Source organism: Tupaia chinensis, unplaced genomic scaffold (genome assembly GCF_000334495.1).
Source record: "Tupaia chinensis unplaced genomic scaffold, TupChi_1.0 Scaffold000624_1, whole genome shotgun sequence".
Lineage (NCBI taxonomy): Eukaryota > Metazoa > Chordata > Mammalia > Scandentia > Tupaiidae > Tupaia > Tupaia belangeri.
In genome coordinates this window covers 136,197-148,685 of record NW_006160144.1, presented here as the reverse complement: position 1 = coordinate 148,685, position 12,489 = coordinate 136,197, and the positions used below count along the sequence as shown (strand labels likewise).

General features: G+C 41.0%; 1 protein-coding gene across 1 annotated transcript in view; it reads left to right on the top strand.

Annotated features, from left to right (window-relative positions):
- EFCAB3 (EF-hand calcium binding domain 3) overlaps window positions 1–12,489 on the top strand; it is a 119,139-nt gene that overhangs the window by 88,594 nt on the left and 18,056 nt on the right. The window contains exons 22-24 of the mRNA XM_006159101.3: window positions 1,605–1,748; window positions 2,836–2,907; window positions 6,212–6,332. Coding sequence (XP_006159163.1) covers window positions 1,605–1,748; window positions 2,836–2,907; window positions 6,212–6,332 — 337 coding nt within the window. The remainder of the gene's footprint in view (window positions 1–1,604; window positions 1,749–2,835; window positions 2,908–6,211; window positions 6,333–12,489) is intronic.

Sequence of the window (12,489 nt, the reverse complement as noted above, 5' to 3'; positions counted from 1 at the left end):
ACAAGCAAAACGAGAAATAGCAATTGACTGTTTTATAAAAATAATTAGAATAATAAAGATAATGATTGGGGAAAACAGAAAAGATATGGAATGTTGAAGTGGGGAGATTAATGTCTCTGTACTGACTGACGTGCATGGCATTCCCTTTTGAAGAAACAATGTAATACACAGTAAAGTTATATGTAATCCAATGTAATATGAAGAAGATATGATGATAAAAAATAAATAAATAAATAAATAAATAAATAAATAAATAAATAAAAACTGAAAGAAATGCCTTATAATTTATGGTTTAAACTAAATGCCTTATAGTTTATGTAAAACTTTACGGCTTCAGGCCAGCTACTTGCTTGGTGGTTAAGGTGACTGAATCCCACATGGCCAACTGTGTGGTTTGAGTCCCAGACTCTGCAGCTTCAAAAACACATGGGGCATGTGTGCATACGTGCCCAAAATCACGAAAGGAGAAATGGAGGAGGAGAAGGGATTGTAGCCTGACCATCCTCTATGGGGGTTGCTCTTTCACTTTCTCTCTCTCTCTGGCAAATGCATATACCCTCTAACAAATTAAACAAAACAAAGAACTTCAAAGTTTCTAAAGTGCCTTAATACATACTGTTTTGGTTTGGTTTATTTATTTATTTTTTTTAGAGAGGTTTTTGCTATAGGGCGCGTGCGCTCGCCAGACAGACAGAGAGAGACAGAGAGAGACAGAGAGACAGAAAGCGAGAAATCGCCCCCCAGGAGGGATGGCCACGCCGCAATCCCTTCTCCTCCTTTCTCTTCTCGGGATCTTGGGCACGCACGCACATGCGCCCAGCGTGACTTTAAGCCACTGGGTCCGGGACTGGAACCGCGGTAGACTACATAGGAGTTCAGCAACACAGCCATTACACTAATGCTGGTCCCTTGGTTTGGTTTATTTTTGGTTTTTTGGTTTTTTGTTTTTAGAGAGAGAAAGTTTTGCTATATAGGGCATGCACACTTGCCGGAGAAACAGAGAGAGACAGAAAGGAAGAAATCACCCCTCAGGGGGCTGGCCATGTCACAATCCTTTCTCCTCCATTCTCTTCTTGGGATTTGGGGTACGCACAAACATGAGCCTGTAGAGGAGACTAGGCTTTCAATCTCATTCAGATTTTGGTTGGAATTCAGTTCCTTGTGGTCACAGGGCTGATGTCAGTTTCTTTGCTGTCTGTCAGCCAAGAGCCTCTCTCAGTTGTCAGGGGCTGCCAGCACTCCACGTCATTGCCCCATCCATCTTCAGATCAGCAGTGGTGGGTCAAGTCCTTCTCATGCTCTGAATTCCTGACTTCTGCCACGTTTCTCTTGTTCTTAGCTCTGTAAGGGATATTTAATTAGACAGGTCCCACTCAGAAATCCAAGATAATCTATCTTAAATATATCTGCAAAGTTCCTTTTGCCATGTAAGGCAACATATTCATAGGTTCTGGGGATTAGAGCATGGGAAGGTCATCTCACCTATCACATCTGGCTTTCCACCAGTCATTTTTGTCTTATTTTGTATTGTCTGTCTTAGTTCCATTCACATACATATTTCTCCTTGAATAACTGTTCTGACTAATGTAATTCCATTTCTCCAGCCTTCAAATATGCCTACAACTTCTTCAACAGAGATAAAACTGGCTGTATAGATTTACATGGAATGATGTGCACTTTAGCTAAGTTGGGAATGAATCTAACCAAGCATGATGTCTATAATGAATTAAAATGTGCTGATATTGATCGTGAGTACTTTGGCTTATCATTATTTTTCCATAAGATATTTTTGTGAATATATATTTTATCTCAGTGACCATATAAACATGAGAAACCTCATTTTTCCCCAAAAGTGTGTGTGAGTGTGTGTATGCATGTGTGTGTCTGTGTGTCCCTGTGTCTTGTGTGTGTGTTTTCCTTTCAGGATACAGTAAAAGTATGTGTACAAGTTATAAAGTCAAATTCATGCTATAAAATGGACCATACTTTGAAAACTCCTGCATGGAAACTGAGTGACTGTCTCAATTCAAAATCCAATTTAGGTTACCGGTCAGATAGACATATTGGAGGGTGCCTTGAAATGACAGATACAAAGACATTAGTAATTTCAAAAAAGACATGTTACTGAGATATCCAAGCCCTTTGTTTCTGTTTGAACGATAATACAGATCTTCCTTGCACCCTTAGAGACGACCAATATTGCATTTTTTTTAAAGCCACAGCACTTTCATTGGCATTTTTGAAGCATACGGACAGTGTTTTTATTGGCTCTACCGACCTGGTGATTAGTAGGCCAAGCTGGGATGTGTGTGGAAATGTATTCGGACATCATCTCCTCTCAGCTCTCCCCGCCCAACTGGTAGCGCTCCATCAGTCACCGTATGTTCCTTGTGTGACCCATTGTCACCAGTTAATGAAGTTGTCCCTTGTTTCCACTCACTCTGCCCCATTTGTCTGTTCTTTCATAGAAAGGCACACCACATCCTTCTAGTAGCACTCACCGTCCTTTCACTTTCGAGGAAATGGGATACAGGTTGGAGATGTTACAGTACAAATCATGAGGGTTGGTATGGAGTGGAAGGCCAGGTGGATTCCTTGGAAAAATGGTGAGGCTCTGGGGAAGGAGTGGGCAAACAGGACTGCAGTGGCAGGAGCTCCTGGATGATGGTTACCTCCACCATCATCCTGTGTGACTAGTGTAATGGTGCTAAGACCTAAAATGCTCTGATGTTTACTATTAAATGCTCCAGGGTATTTTAATTTTTATATTTAATATATAGCCTGATCATTAAAATATATCTTATCCTTGTCCTGAGCCTTAGATTTCTGTTTCAGGAGATGGGAAGGTGAACTTCTCGGACTTCATAAATGTGCTGACAGATAAGAACCGCTTCTTCAAGGCTGTGGGTGAGTAGAGATTACTGACTAGATGGAAACTGGGTAACTACAATACACTACAGAGTAAATATTCACTTAAGCCTCTGATCAGAAGACAGGTCAGGAAGGTATCGTCTGGGATATGACTTACTTTTCTCCTCCTTCTTCAAAATAATATTTACTAAGCAAATTGATGTAGTTTCAGAATTTTAACTTAAATACATTGAGCAGGCACTGGCATGCTCTAAAAACCTCCCACAAAGACTCCTTTGCTGTCCAGTGAGAACACTTGGGGCTGAACTTAGGTAGAACAACTTGGTCTCCTTTTATAGCTTAAATTATTTACCAAGTGCATCCACTACTTTAGGAGGCATTCCTTTGACAGGAAACAAAAACCAAAACAAACAACAAAAAGGGGACAGCAGGTGGTATAGTGGTTAAAGCGCTGGACTCTCACATGGTCAACTGTGATTCGAGTTCGGGACCTGGCGGCTTGAAAATCACATGGGATACGTGTGCATACATGCCAAATTCCAAAAGGAGAATGGAGGAGAGGGGATTGTGACATGGACATCCCCTCTAGAGGATGATTGCTCACTTTCTTTCTATCTCTATCTTTCTGGCAAGCACATGCCCTATAGCAAAAATCTCAAAAAAAAAAAAAAAAAAAAAAAAAATTTTTTTCTAAAAGAAAAAATGGGGCAGATGGCATAGTGGTTAGGGGCACTGGACTCCCACATGGCCAACCATGGTTCAAGTTCCAGACCTGGAGGCTTGCTTTCTTGCTTTCCCTCTCTCTCTCCATCTCTCTCTCTGGAAATATTAAAATAATAATAATAATTAATAAAGTTAAACAAAATAATTCTAAAATTTTTTTTTAAAGAAAAAGAAAAATGTTGGCCAGCTGATAGCATGGTGGTTGATGCAGGTGGATCCTACATGGTAATCACGTGCTACAAGTCCCAGACCCAGCTTGAAAAACACTCCACACTCATGTGCGTGTGTGCCCACAATCCCAAAAGGAGGGAGAGATGGAGGAGAAGGGATTATGACCATGCCCCCTGAGGAGTGCTTTCTTATTTTCTCTCTATGTGTTGGTCTCTGAAGAGTGCATGCACCCTCTGGAAAATTAAAAAAAAAAAAAAAAAGAAAGAAAGAAAGAAAGGAAAAGACAAAAATGCTCTCTCTCATGCAAATTTGAGATATGGATACTTGACTGTTCCCCCCCAAAAAAAATCCCTTTCTTAAACTAATGAAACTTCTACTCTCAACACTAGGGCTGGAGATTCTGGAGGACAGAGAACATGTTCATATACAAAGTCATGAATAATATGCATGATGGGACTTGATAAATTCCTGGAAAGTGGAATTACCAGTTTATTTTTGTGCAAAACAGTTTTATAATGCATGTACACTTCTTTATAATAGGCATTTTTCACCAACTTTTTTGGAGATCTTTTTGCTATAGGGTGTGTATGCTCACAGAGAGACAGAGAGTTAGAAAGCGAGAAATCACCCCCCAGCGGGGATGGCCACGCTGCAATCCCCTTTCCTCCATTCTCTCAGGATTTTTGGCATGCATGCACATGCACTCAGCATGAATTTTAAGCCACCAGGTCCAGGACTCAAACCGCAGTCAGCTACACAGGAATCCAGCAACATAACCATTATGCCATCTGCTGGTCTGTGAACTTTTAGAAGACCCACTCATAAGTATAGAGCATTTGAAATATTTGCATTAGTACTTTCTTAGTTTGTTTATGAGTTTAACATGCTGCCTTGGAAAAAGAAACTGCTATTCATATCATTTGCAAAGATAAATACATTTCAGCTTCCAAATACTGTATCATTTTGAAAAAATACCTATTCATAAGCTATGAACCGTCCTTAGGATCAAGTGGTTACTGCTTACAAGTGCTGCTGTAGTAGTGGAGACTTTCCTGTTTATTAACATGTTTATTAACAATTCCTCTACCTAGAAAATAAGATGATAATCCTTTACATATAATTCAAGTTTATGTTGACAGTATTACTATATTGGGGCCAGTGGGTGGCATGGTGTTTGACGTGCTGGACTCCCACATAGTCAACCACGGTTCAAGTTCCAGACCCAACAGCTTGAAACTCACACTGGGTGCATTTGCATGCCCCAAATCCTGAAAGAATGGAGGAAAAGAGATTGCAATGTAGTCATTCCCTCCAGGGGCTGATTTCTCACTTTCCCTTTCTCTCTCTCTGGCAGGGGCATGTGCCCTATGGGAAAAACTTTTTTTAAAAAAATGTAGGGGGACCAGCAGATGGCATAAAGGTTGCCATGCTGGATTCCCACATAGCCAACCGTGGTTCAAGTCCCAGGCCCAGCAGCTTAAAACTCACACTGGGCACATGTGCATTCATGTCCAGGATCCCAAAAGGAGAATGGAAGAGAAGGGATTGTGGCTTTGCTATCCCCCTGGGGGGAGGGGAGGGTGATTTCTTACTTTCTGTTTCTCTGTTTCTCTCTGGTAAGTGCATGCACCTCATAGCAAAAATCTCCCTCTAAAAAAAAAAAAAAAAAAAAAGAAGAAGAGCCAGCAGGTGGTGTAATGGTTAAGGTTCCAGACTTCCACATGTCTGACTACAGTTCAAGTCCTGGACCTGGTGGCTTGAAACTCATGCCAAGCATGCATGGGTACATGCCCAAAATTCTTAAAGGAGAATGGAGGAGAAGGAGTTGCAGCATGAAAAGCCCTAGTGGGGGATGATTTCTCACTTTCTCTCTCTCTGTCTCACTGGCAAAGCACATGCCTGATAGCAAAATCTATATTTAAAAAATTTCTATAATTAGATGTTATCAAAAATAATTTTTATATTCTATTATTATTATTATATCTGTTCAGTAATCAAAATAACCTTTCTAGGGCTGGCCTCATGGCCTGGTGGATAAGGGAGCTGGATCCCATATGGCCTACCGTGGTTCAATTTCTGGCACTGGAAGCCTGAAAAACACACTGGGCATATGTACATGTGTGACCAAAATCCTGACAGGATAGAGAAAGAAAAGAAAAGGGACTGCAGCCTCACTATACCCCGGTGGGAGTTGCTTCCTCCCTCTCCTTCTGTCTCTTGCATATGTGCCCTCTGGCAAATTTAAAAAAAAAAAAAAGAATAATGAAAATAACCTTTCTACCTAATAGACAGATTTTCACTGCTTCACCATATCTCTAATTCCTGTCTTGATAAAACTATTATAAGTAGTCAATAAAAAACCTGTTGCTTTATTGCTTTTTCTCATAGATGGTTTGTTCAGAAGGCATTTTGAAATCTGTTTTTTAATTTTCTCCCTCCTCTGTAGTTCCAGAAAAGGAGACCTATTCAGATTTTGCTGGAAACTCAGGGATCCTACTGTTTGAAATCTTATCAAAGCTCGTAGAGACTTCAGCCTTACCTAGAAAGGTTATAATAGAAATAGTAAGGTAAGTAGCAAGGAAAAGTCACAAAAATCACCTCTCACTAACACCCTACTCCACAGGGCCTGGTCCAAAACAAAGGAGAAGCTATCTGGGCTGCTCATGTGCCACATTGCTGCCGAGCCCTGAGACTGCACACTAACCTCGGACCGTCCCAGGGCCCCTTTGAGGGCCTAAGACAGCCAAGAAAGTTCAGCCTCTCCTACACAGACCAGAGAATCCCAGCAGAATAAGACTTTTCCAGGGATGATTTGGGTGGGCTTGGATATCCAACATGAGATACAAGACACTTGTGTGCATTCCCAAAATCCCTGGAGGAGCATGGAAGAGAAGGGATTATGGAGTGGCCATCCTCCCTGGGGGGTGATTTCTCACTTTCCCTCTCAGTGTCTCTCCCTGTCTCTCTGGCAAGCACACACATGCCCTATGGCAAAAACCTGAAAAAAAAAAATGCAGGGGCTGGCAGGCATGGTGATTGAGGTGCTAGACTCCCACATGGCCAACTACAGTTCAAGTCCCAGACCTGGTGGTTTGCTTTCTTACTTTCTCTTTTTCTCTGTGTTTTTCTGATCAGATTAAAATAATAATAAATAAATAAAATAAAACAAAACAAAATAAAAAATTCTTAAAAATAGTCTTCTTAAAAAAAAAAAAAAAAACTGGGGACCAGCAGTTGGCGTAATGGCTATGTCGCTAGACTCCCCCGGAGTCGACTGGGGTTCGCATCCCGGACCCGGTGGCTTAAAACTCATGCCGGGCGCGTGTGCGTGCGTGCCCAAGATCCCAAGAGGAGACTGGAGGAGAAGGGATTGCAGCGTGGCCATCCCCCCTGGGGGGTGATTTCTCACTTTCTATCTCTCTGTCTCTCTCTGTCTGTCTGGCGAGCACACGCGCCCTATAGCAAAAACCTGTTAAAAAAAAACCTGCAACTCTTTTACCATGCCCTATCTCCCCTTCTCTGGCTTATTTTTCTTCATACTATTTATTCTTTCTAGTATTTATCCTTTTAATAGTTTATCCTTGCTGTGTATAATTTACTTACATATGTACTTATTTATTTATCTATCCTGCTAGAATATAAGCTCCATGAGAGCAGGGATTTTTCTTTCACTGCTATATCCCCAGTTTCTAGAAAAATGTGGAGTATACATCAGACATGCAGTGATTATTTGCTGAATTATCTCATTAAATCCTCAAATCAACTCTAGAGGTAGGTTCCAACACCCCATTTTATAAGCAAGGAGAATGAAACATAGAGAAGATCACACTGTACTACAGCCCAGATCCCCCTCAAGAGTTTCCATCTACCTACTGGGCATCTCCAGTCAAAGTCTCATGGTCACTTCAAACCCAAAATGTCAAAACTTAATGCATCTTTTTGCCACCATCCCCCACTCCTACTAGTTCTTCCACATGGGTTCCAAATTTCGGTGAGTGCCTCTACAGGTCTGAGATGTGTTTAACCAGCTGCCCAGCAGCAGCTGTTGCTGTTCTCTCAGTTTCCACATGCAGTCACTAAATCCAATTTTACTTCCTAAATAAGCCTTGAATCCATGCAGTTCTGTATTCCCCTACGAACTATCCTAATATAGATCAGATCTTCTTACACTTATTGCAGAATCCTACCTGTGTCTCTGTCTCTATTCTTACCATCTCTATCCATTTTCTACATAGCAGCCACATTCTAATTGATCTACCATTTAGTTAGAAAATATTTATTGTCTATACTACTAGACGAGTCTAATCATATCATTTACCTGCTAAAAACCCTACAATGGTCTTTCATGTCCCCTCTGAAAAAGTTCCAAATTGGACCAACTGGTTCTGGTTGAGTGGGTAGGTCCCACATGGCCAACTGTGTGGTCGAGTCCAGACTTGGCAGCTTGAGAAACAAAAGGAGAATGGAGAACAGGAGAGGGGATTGTGATGTGGCCATCCACCCCCTGGGAATGATTTCTCACTTTCCCTCTCTCTCTGTCTCTCTCCAGTGATCCAGTAAGTCCACAACCCTATAGGAAAACCTTAAAAAAAAAAAAAAAAAAAAAAAAGTTCCATGACATTTTCAAGGTCCTTCATGATACATCCTTTGCTTAACTCTCTAGCCTCATTTCTATAACTTCCCCATCACATCCTAGACAAAATCTAGTTCAGGTACTCAAACACTCCATGCTCCCTCACCTCCTGATATTTGCCTAGACTATTCTCTCCTTTGAATCAGTTTCCTAGGGCTGCCACTAAAAATCTCCACGGGACTGGCCCTGTGGCCTAAGGGAGCTGGATCCCACATGGTCAACACGGTTCAAATCCCAGCCACAGAGGCTTGAAAAAACTATGGGAGCATGTGCATATGTACCCAGAATCCCTGCAGGATGGAGAAATGGAGAAGAGATTGTGGCATGACCACACCCCATTTGAGGGTTTTCTCTCTCTTTCTCTCTTTTTCTTTCACTCTGGCAAGCACATATACCCTCTGATGCAAAAAAAAAATAAAATAAAATAAAAAATAAAAAATGGGGACCAGCAGGTGGCATGGTGCTTAAGGTGCTGGATACTCCCCCATGATTAATCATGGTTCAAGTCCTGGACCTGGTGGCTTGCTTTCTCACTTCCTCTCTCTGTCTTTCACCCTTTCTCTCTCTCTCTCTCTCTCTCTCTCTCTCTCTTCAAATTAAAATAAATGAGTGAATAAATAAAATTAAATAATTATTTTTAAAAACAAAACAGAAAACACTTCAATATTTTTAGATATACCCATAAAGTTTGGGAAACAGGTATATGCAAACCTAGCAAAATTATATAATTATTAGGAGCAGATACAAACACAATTAAGACTGGCTCTGGTATGGAACACACATAAAACAGTTATATGATACGTAATTGTCAGGCAAAGAGTTCCCTTCCTCCAGTCCTCCAGCCCATCAAATTTTGGCACATTTCAGGGCCAGGGACTAGAACCGCTGTCACATGTAGAATCTGGCTTAAGCAATACATCACCACTATGCCATAGAAGGGAGCAGCCTTAGTTCCCCACATATTTGTGGCTTTTCTCTCCATTCATGTTTTAAGCTCCTTAAATGTGAATGTTATGTCTTAAACAATTTTTATCTCCTTAGGAAGCAAGCAATTTCAAGGATGAGGGAAAAATATAAACTAGAGCAGAAATTCTCAAAATTGAGCATGTATTCAGAATCGCCTGGAGCAATTGTTGACATACACTGCTGGGGTCTCAGAGTTTCAGATTTAGCAGGTTTGTAGTGAGGGCCAAGAATCTGTATTTTCTCAATCTTGTATTTCTAACAAGACCCCAGTGATACTAAGGACCACACTCAAAGCCATAGAGTATGTAGCGCATACTTCCAGAGAAAGAAAATCAGCTTTGAAGAATCTGATAGGAATTAAATTATGTTACAAGAACCTTACTTTGGGGGCTGGCAGATAGAATGGTGATTAAGGCACTGGATTCCCACATGACTGACTGCAGTTTGAATCCTGAACCCGGGAGCTTGCTTTCTTACTTTCCCTCTCTCTGTGTCTCTCTATGGTTAAATTAAAATAATAATTAATTAATTAAAATATTTTTTTAAAGAGAGAGAGAGAACCTTACCTTTATGCTGTTTTCAAAGACAAGTGATGACATGATGGATGTTGGGTTCAAGGTTAGGGAAGAAAGTATCTGATTATAAATCAGGCGCCAATCAGAACCCTATAAGCACCTCTCCCCAATCACTACTGCAGCTCCAACATTTAGAATGAGTCTTTGGACCAGCAGTTAACGTAATGAGTCTTTCCCTCTTTCTGAAACAAAAAGGTTCCCTGTCACCATCCCAACCAGCAATGAAGCCTCCCACTAATGTAATAGAAAGAAATCTACCTATGCAGTAAGAATCAAGGTCTTGCCCCCTGTCCTCAGGGAAAGCAAGATCCGCACTGGAACTGAAGCCTCCACTACCAAAGCAGTGATGAACGACTCCTTCCACCTCAGCATTATTCACTTGATCCCTAGCGCAGCTGCAAAGAGGAGCTCACCATTCTTGCTGGCAGCAAGAAGGAATCTGGTGGGGCCAGCAGATGGTGTAGTGACTATGTTGCTGGACTTCCTCATGGTCTACAGTAGTTCAAGCCCCAAACCCAGCAGCTTGAAAATCATGCTGGCCACATGTGCATGTGTGTCCAAGATCCCGGGAGAATAGAGGAGAAGAAATTGTAATCTGGCTGTCCCTCCCACCCCTATGGGAGCAATTGCTCAGTTTTCCTCTCACTGTCTCTGTCTCTCTCTCTCCCTCTCCCCCTAGTGAGTGCAAAAACCTCTAAAAATAAAAAGAAGTGATCTGATCTCTCACCACCAGTCATTGATATTTAAGGCATGCAATTCTGTAAATAATATATTTGTACCGTGGGACCAGCAGATAGCTTAATGGTCACGTCACTGGACTCCCACGTTGTCAACCATGGTTCGAATCCTAGCCCTAGCAGCTTAAACTGTTATGTGTACGTGTATGCCCAAGACCTCAAGAGGAGAATAGAGAAGAAGGCATTACAACATGGCCATCCTCCCTAGGGGGTGGTTTATCGCTTCTGTCTCTCTGTCTCTGTCTTTCCAGTGAGCACATATGCCCTATAGCAAAAACCTCTCTTCAAAAAACAAATAAATAAATAAAAGATATTTGCACTGTGAACTAGAGTCACTTATCATATATAACCTGTTGTACTTATTCTTAAATTTATAACTTAAAATGCCTATTAATACATCTCCTATGTCTGTACATGTACATATACTCACAACCCTCCTGTCGAAAAATAAATTGTGAGGAGAGGCAAGGGAGAAGGACTTCAGAAAACACCTTCATGGCTCCTGAGAACTAGTGACTTCAGAGGAATAAGTGAAATGAAGATTTTCCACTGATAATTCAGCCTCCAGCCCACAAACTTAAGTGGTAGGAAGCCTTTTAAGCCGGCGGTCTCTCTCTGTCTCTGTCTCTCTCTACCTCTGTCTCTGTCTTCTCTTTTTTTTTGTAATTATTCCTTTATAAAATTTTTTAAGGTAAAGTATTTTCTTGGCTTTCAGTCCCCCCCCCCTTCCCTTTATAATTCCCTCTCCCCCTCCCAACCCGGGAGAGGCAAGGGAGCAGGACTTCAGAAGACACCTTCATGGTTCCTGAGAACTAGTAATTTTGCATAGCATGCAAGCACACTGCACAGTTTTCTAATTTTTGCTTTTAAAAAAATATTTTTTAGGTCTTTTCTTTTCTTTTTCTCTGTTTCTTGGGTGTTTTTCTTGCTGTTGTTTCTCTCTCTGTTTCCTTTTCTGCACGCTCTTGGATGCTCAGATTGAACTTCAAGTGCGGCAAACAACACACCAGCCATCAGATAACTAGAAATCACCGCAGGGCCACAAGAAATATGGAAAAGCAAGAAAATACCTCTCCTCCAAGGAAAAAGAATAACTCCTCTTCTTCCACAGACAGTTCAATGGAAATCTTGGAAACGTCTGATAAAGAATTTGGAGCATTCATAATGGCAGAGTTAACAGAGATGGAAAACAAGAGAGACAATGAACTGCAGAAGAGAAAGGAGAAATGAGCTGATGAGTTCCAGGAGGTGAGGAAATTCTTCCAAGATCTGAAAGAGGAATTACACACTTTACAAAAGAATCAAATGGAACTGTTAGAGACGAAGGCTATAATACAGGAAGTCAAAATCTCCCTTGAAAGTATTAAAAGCAGACTAGATCATACAGAAAATAGAATCTCAGACATAGAAGAGAAAATGGCTGGCCTAGAAAAATCCACCATGAACACTGAGAAAAGTGCCCCAAAATTTGAGAATAATATACAAGAAGTACTAGGTACCATCAAATGTCCAAACATTCGGATCATTGGCATCCCAGAAGATGAAGAGACTCATAAGGGCATTGATAATCTATTCCATGAAATCCTGTAAGAAAATTTTCCAAACCTAGAGAGACACTCAAAAATCCAGTCCCAATAAATACAAAGGACCCCAAGTAGAATCAACCCAAGAAAATCTTTTCCAAGACATTATAGCCAGATTGACCAAAACCACAGACAAAGACAAGATACTAAGACTGGCAAGAGAAAAACATCAAGTTACCTACAAAGGATATCCCATCAGGCTAACAGCAGACCTCTCATCAGAAACAATG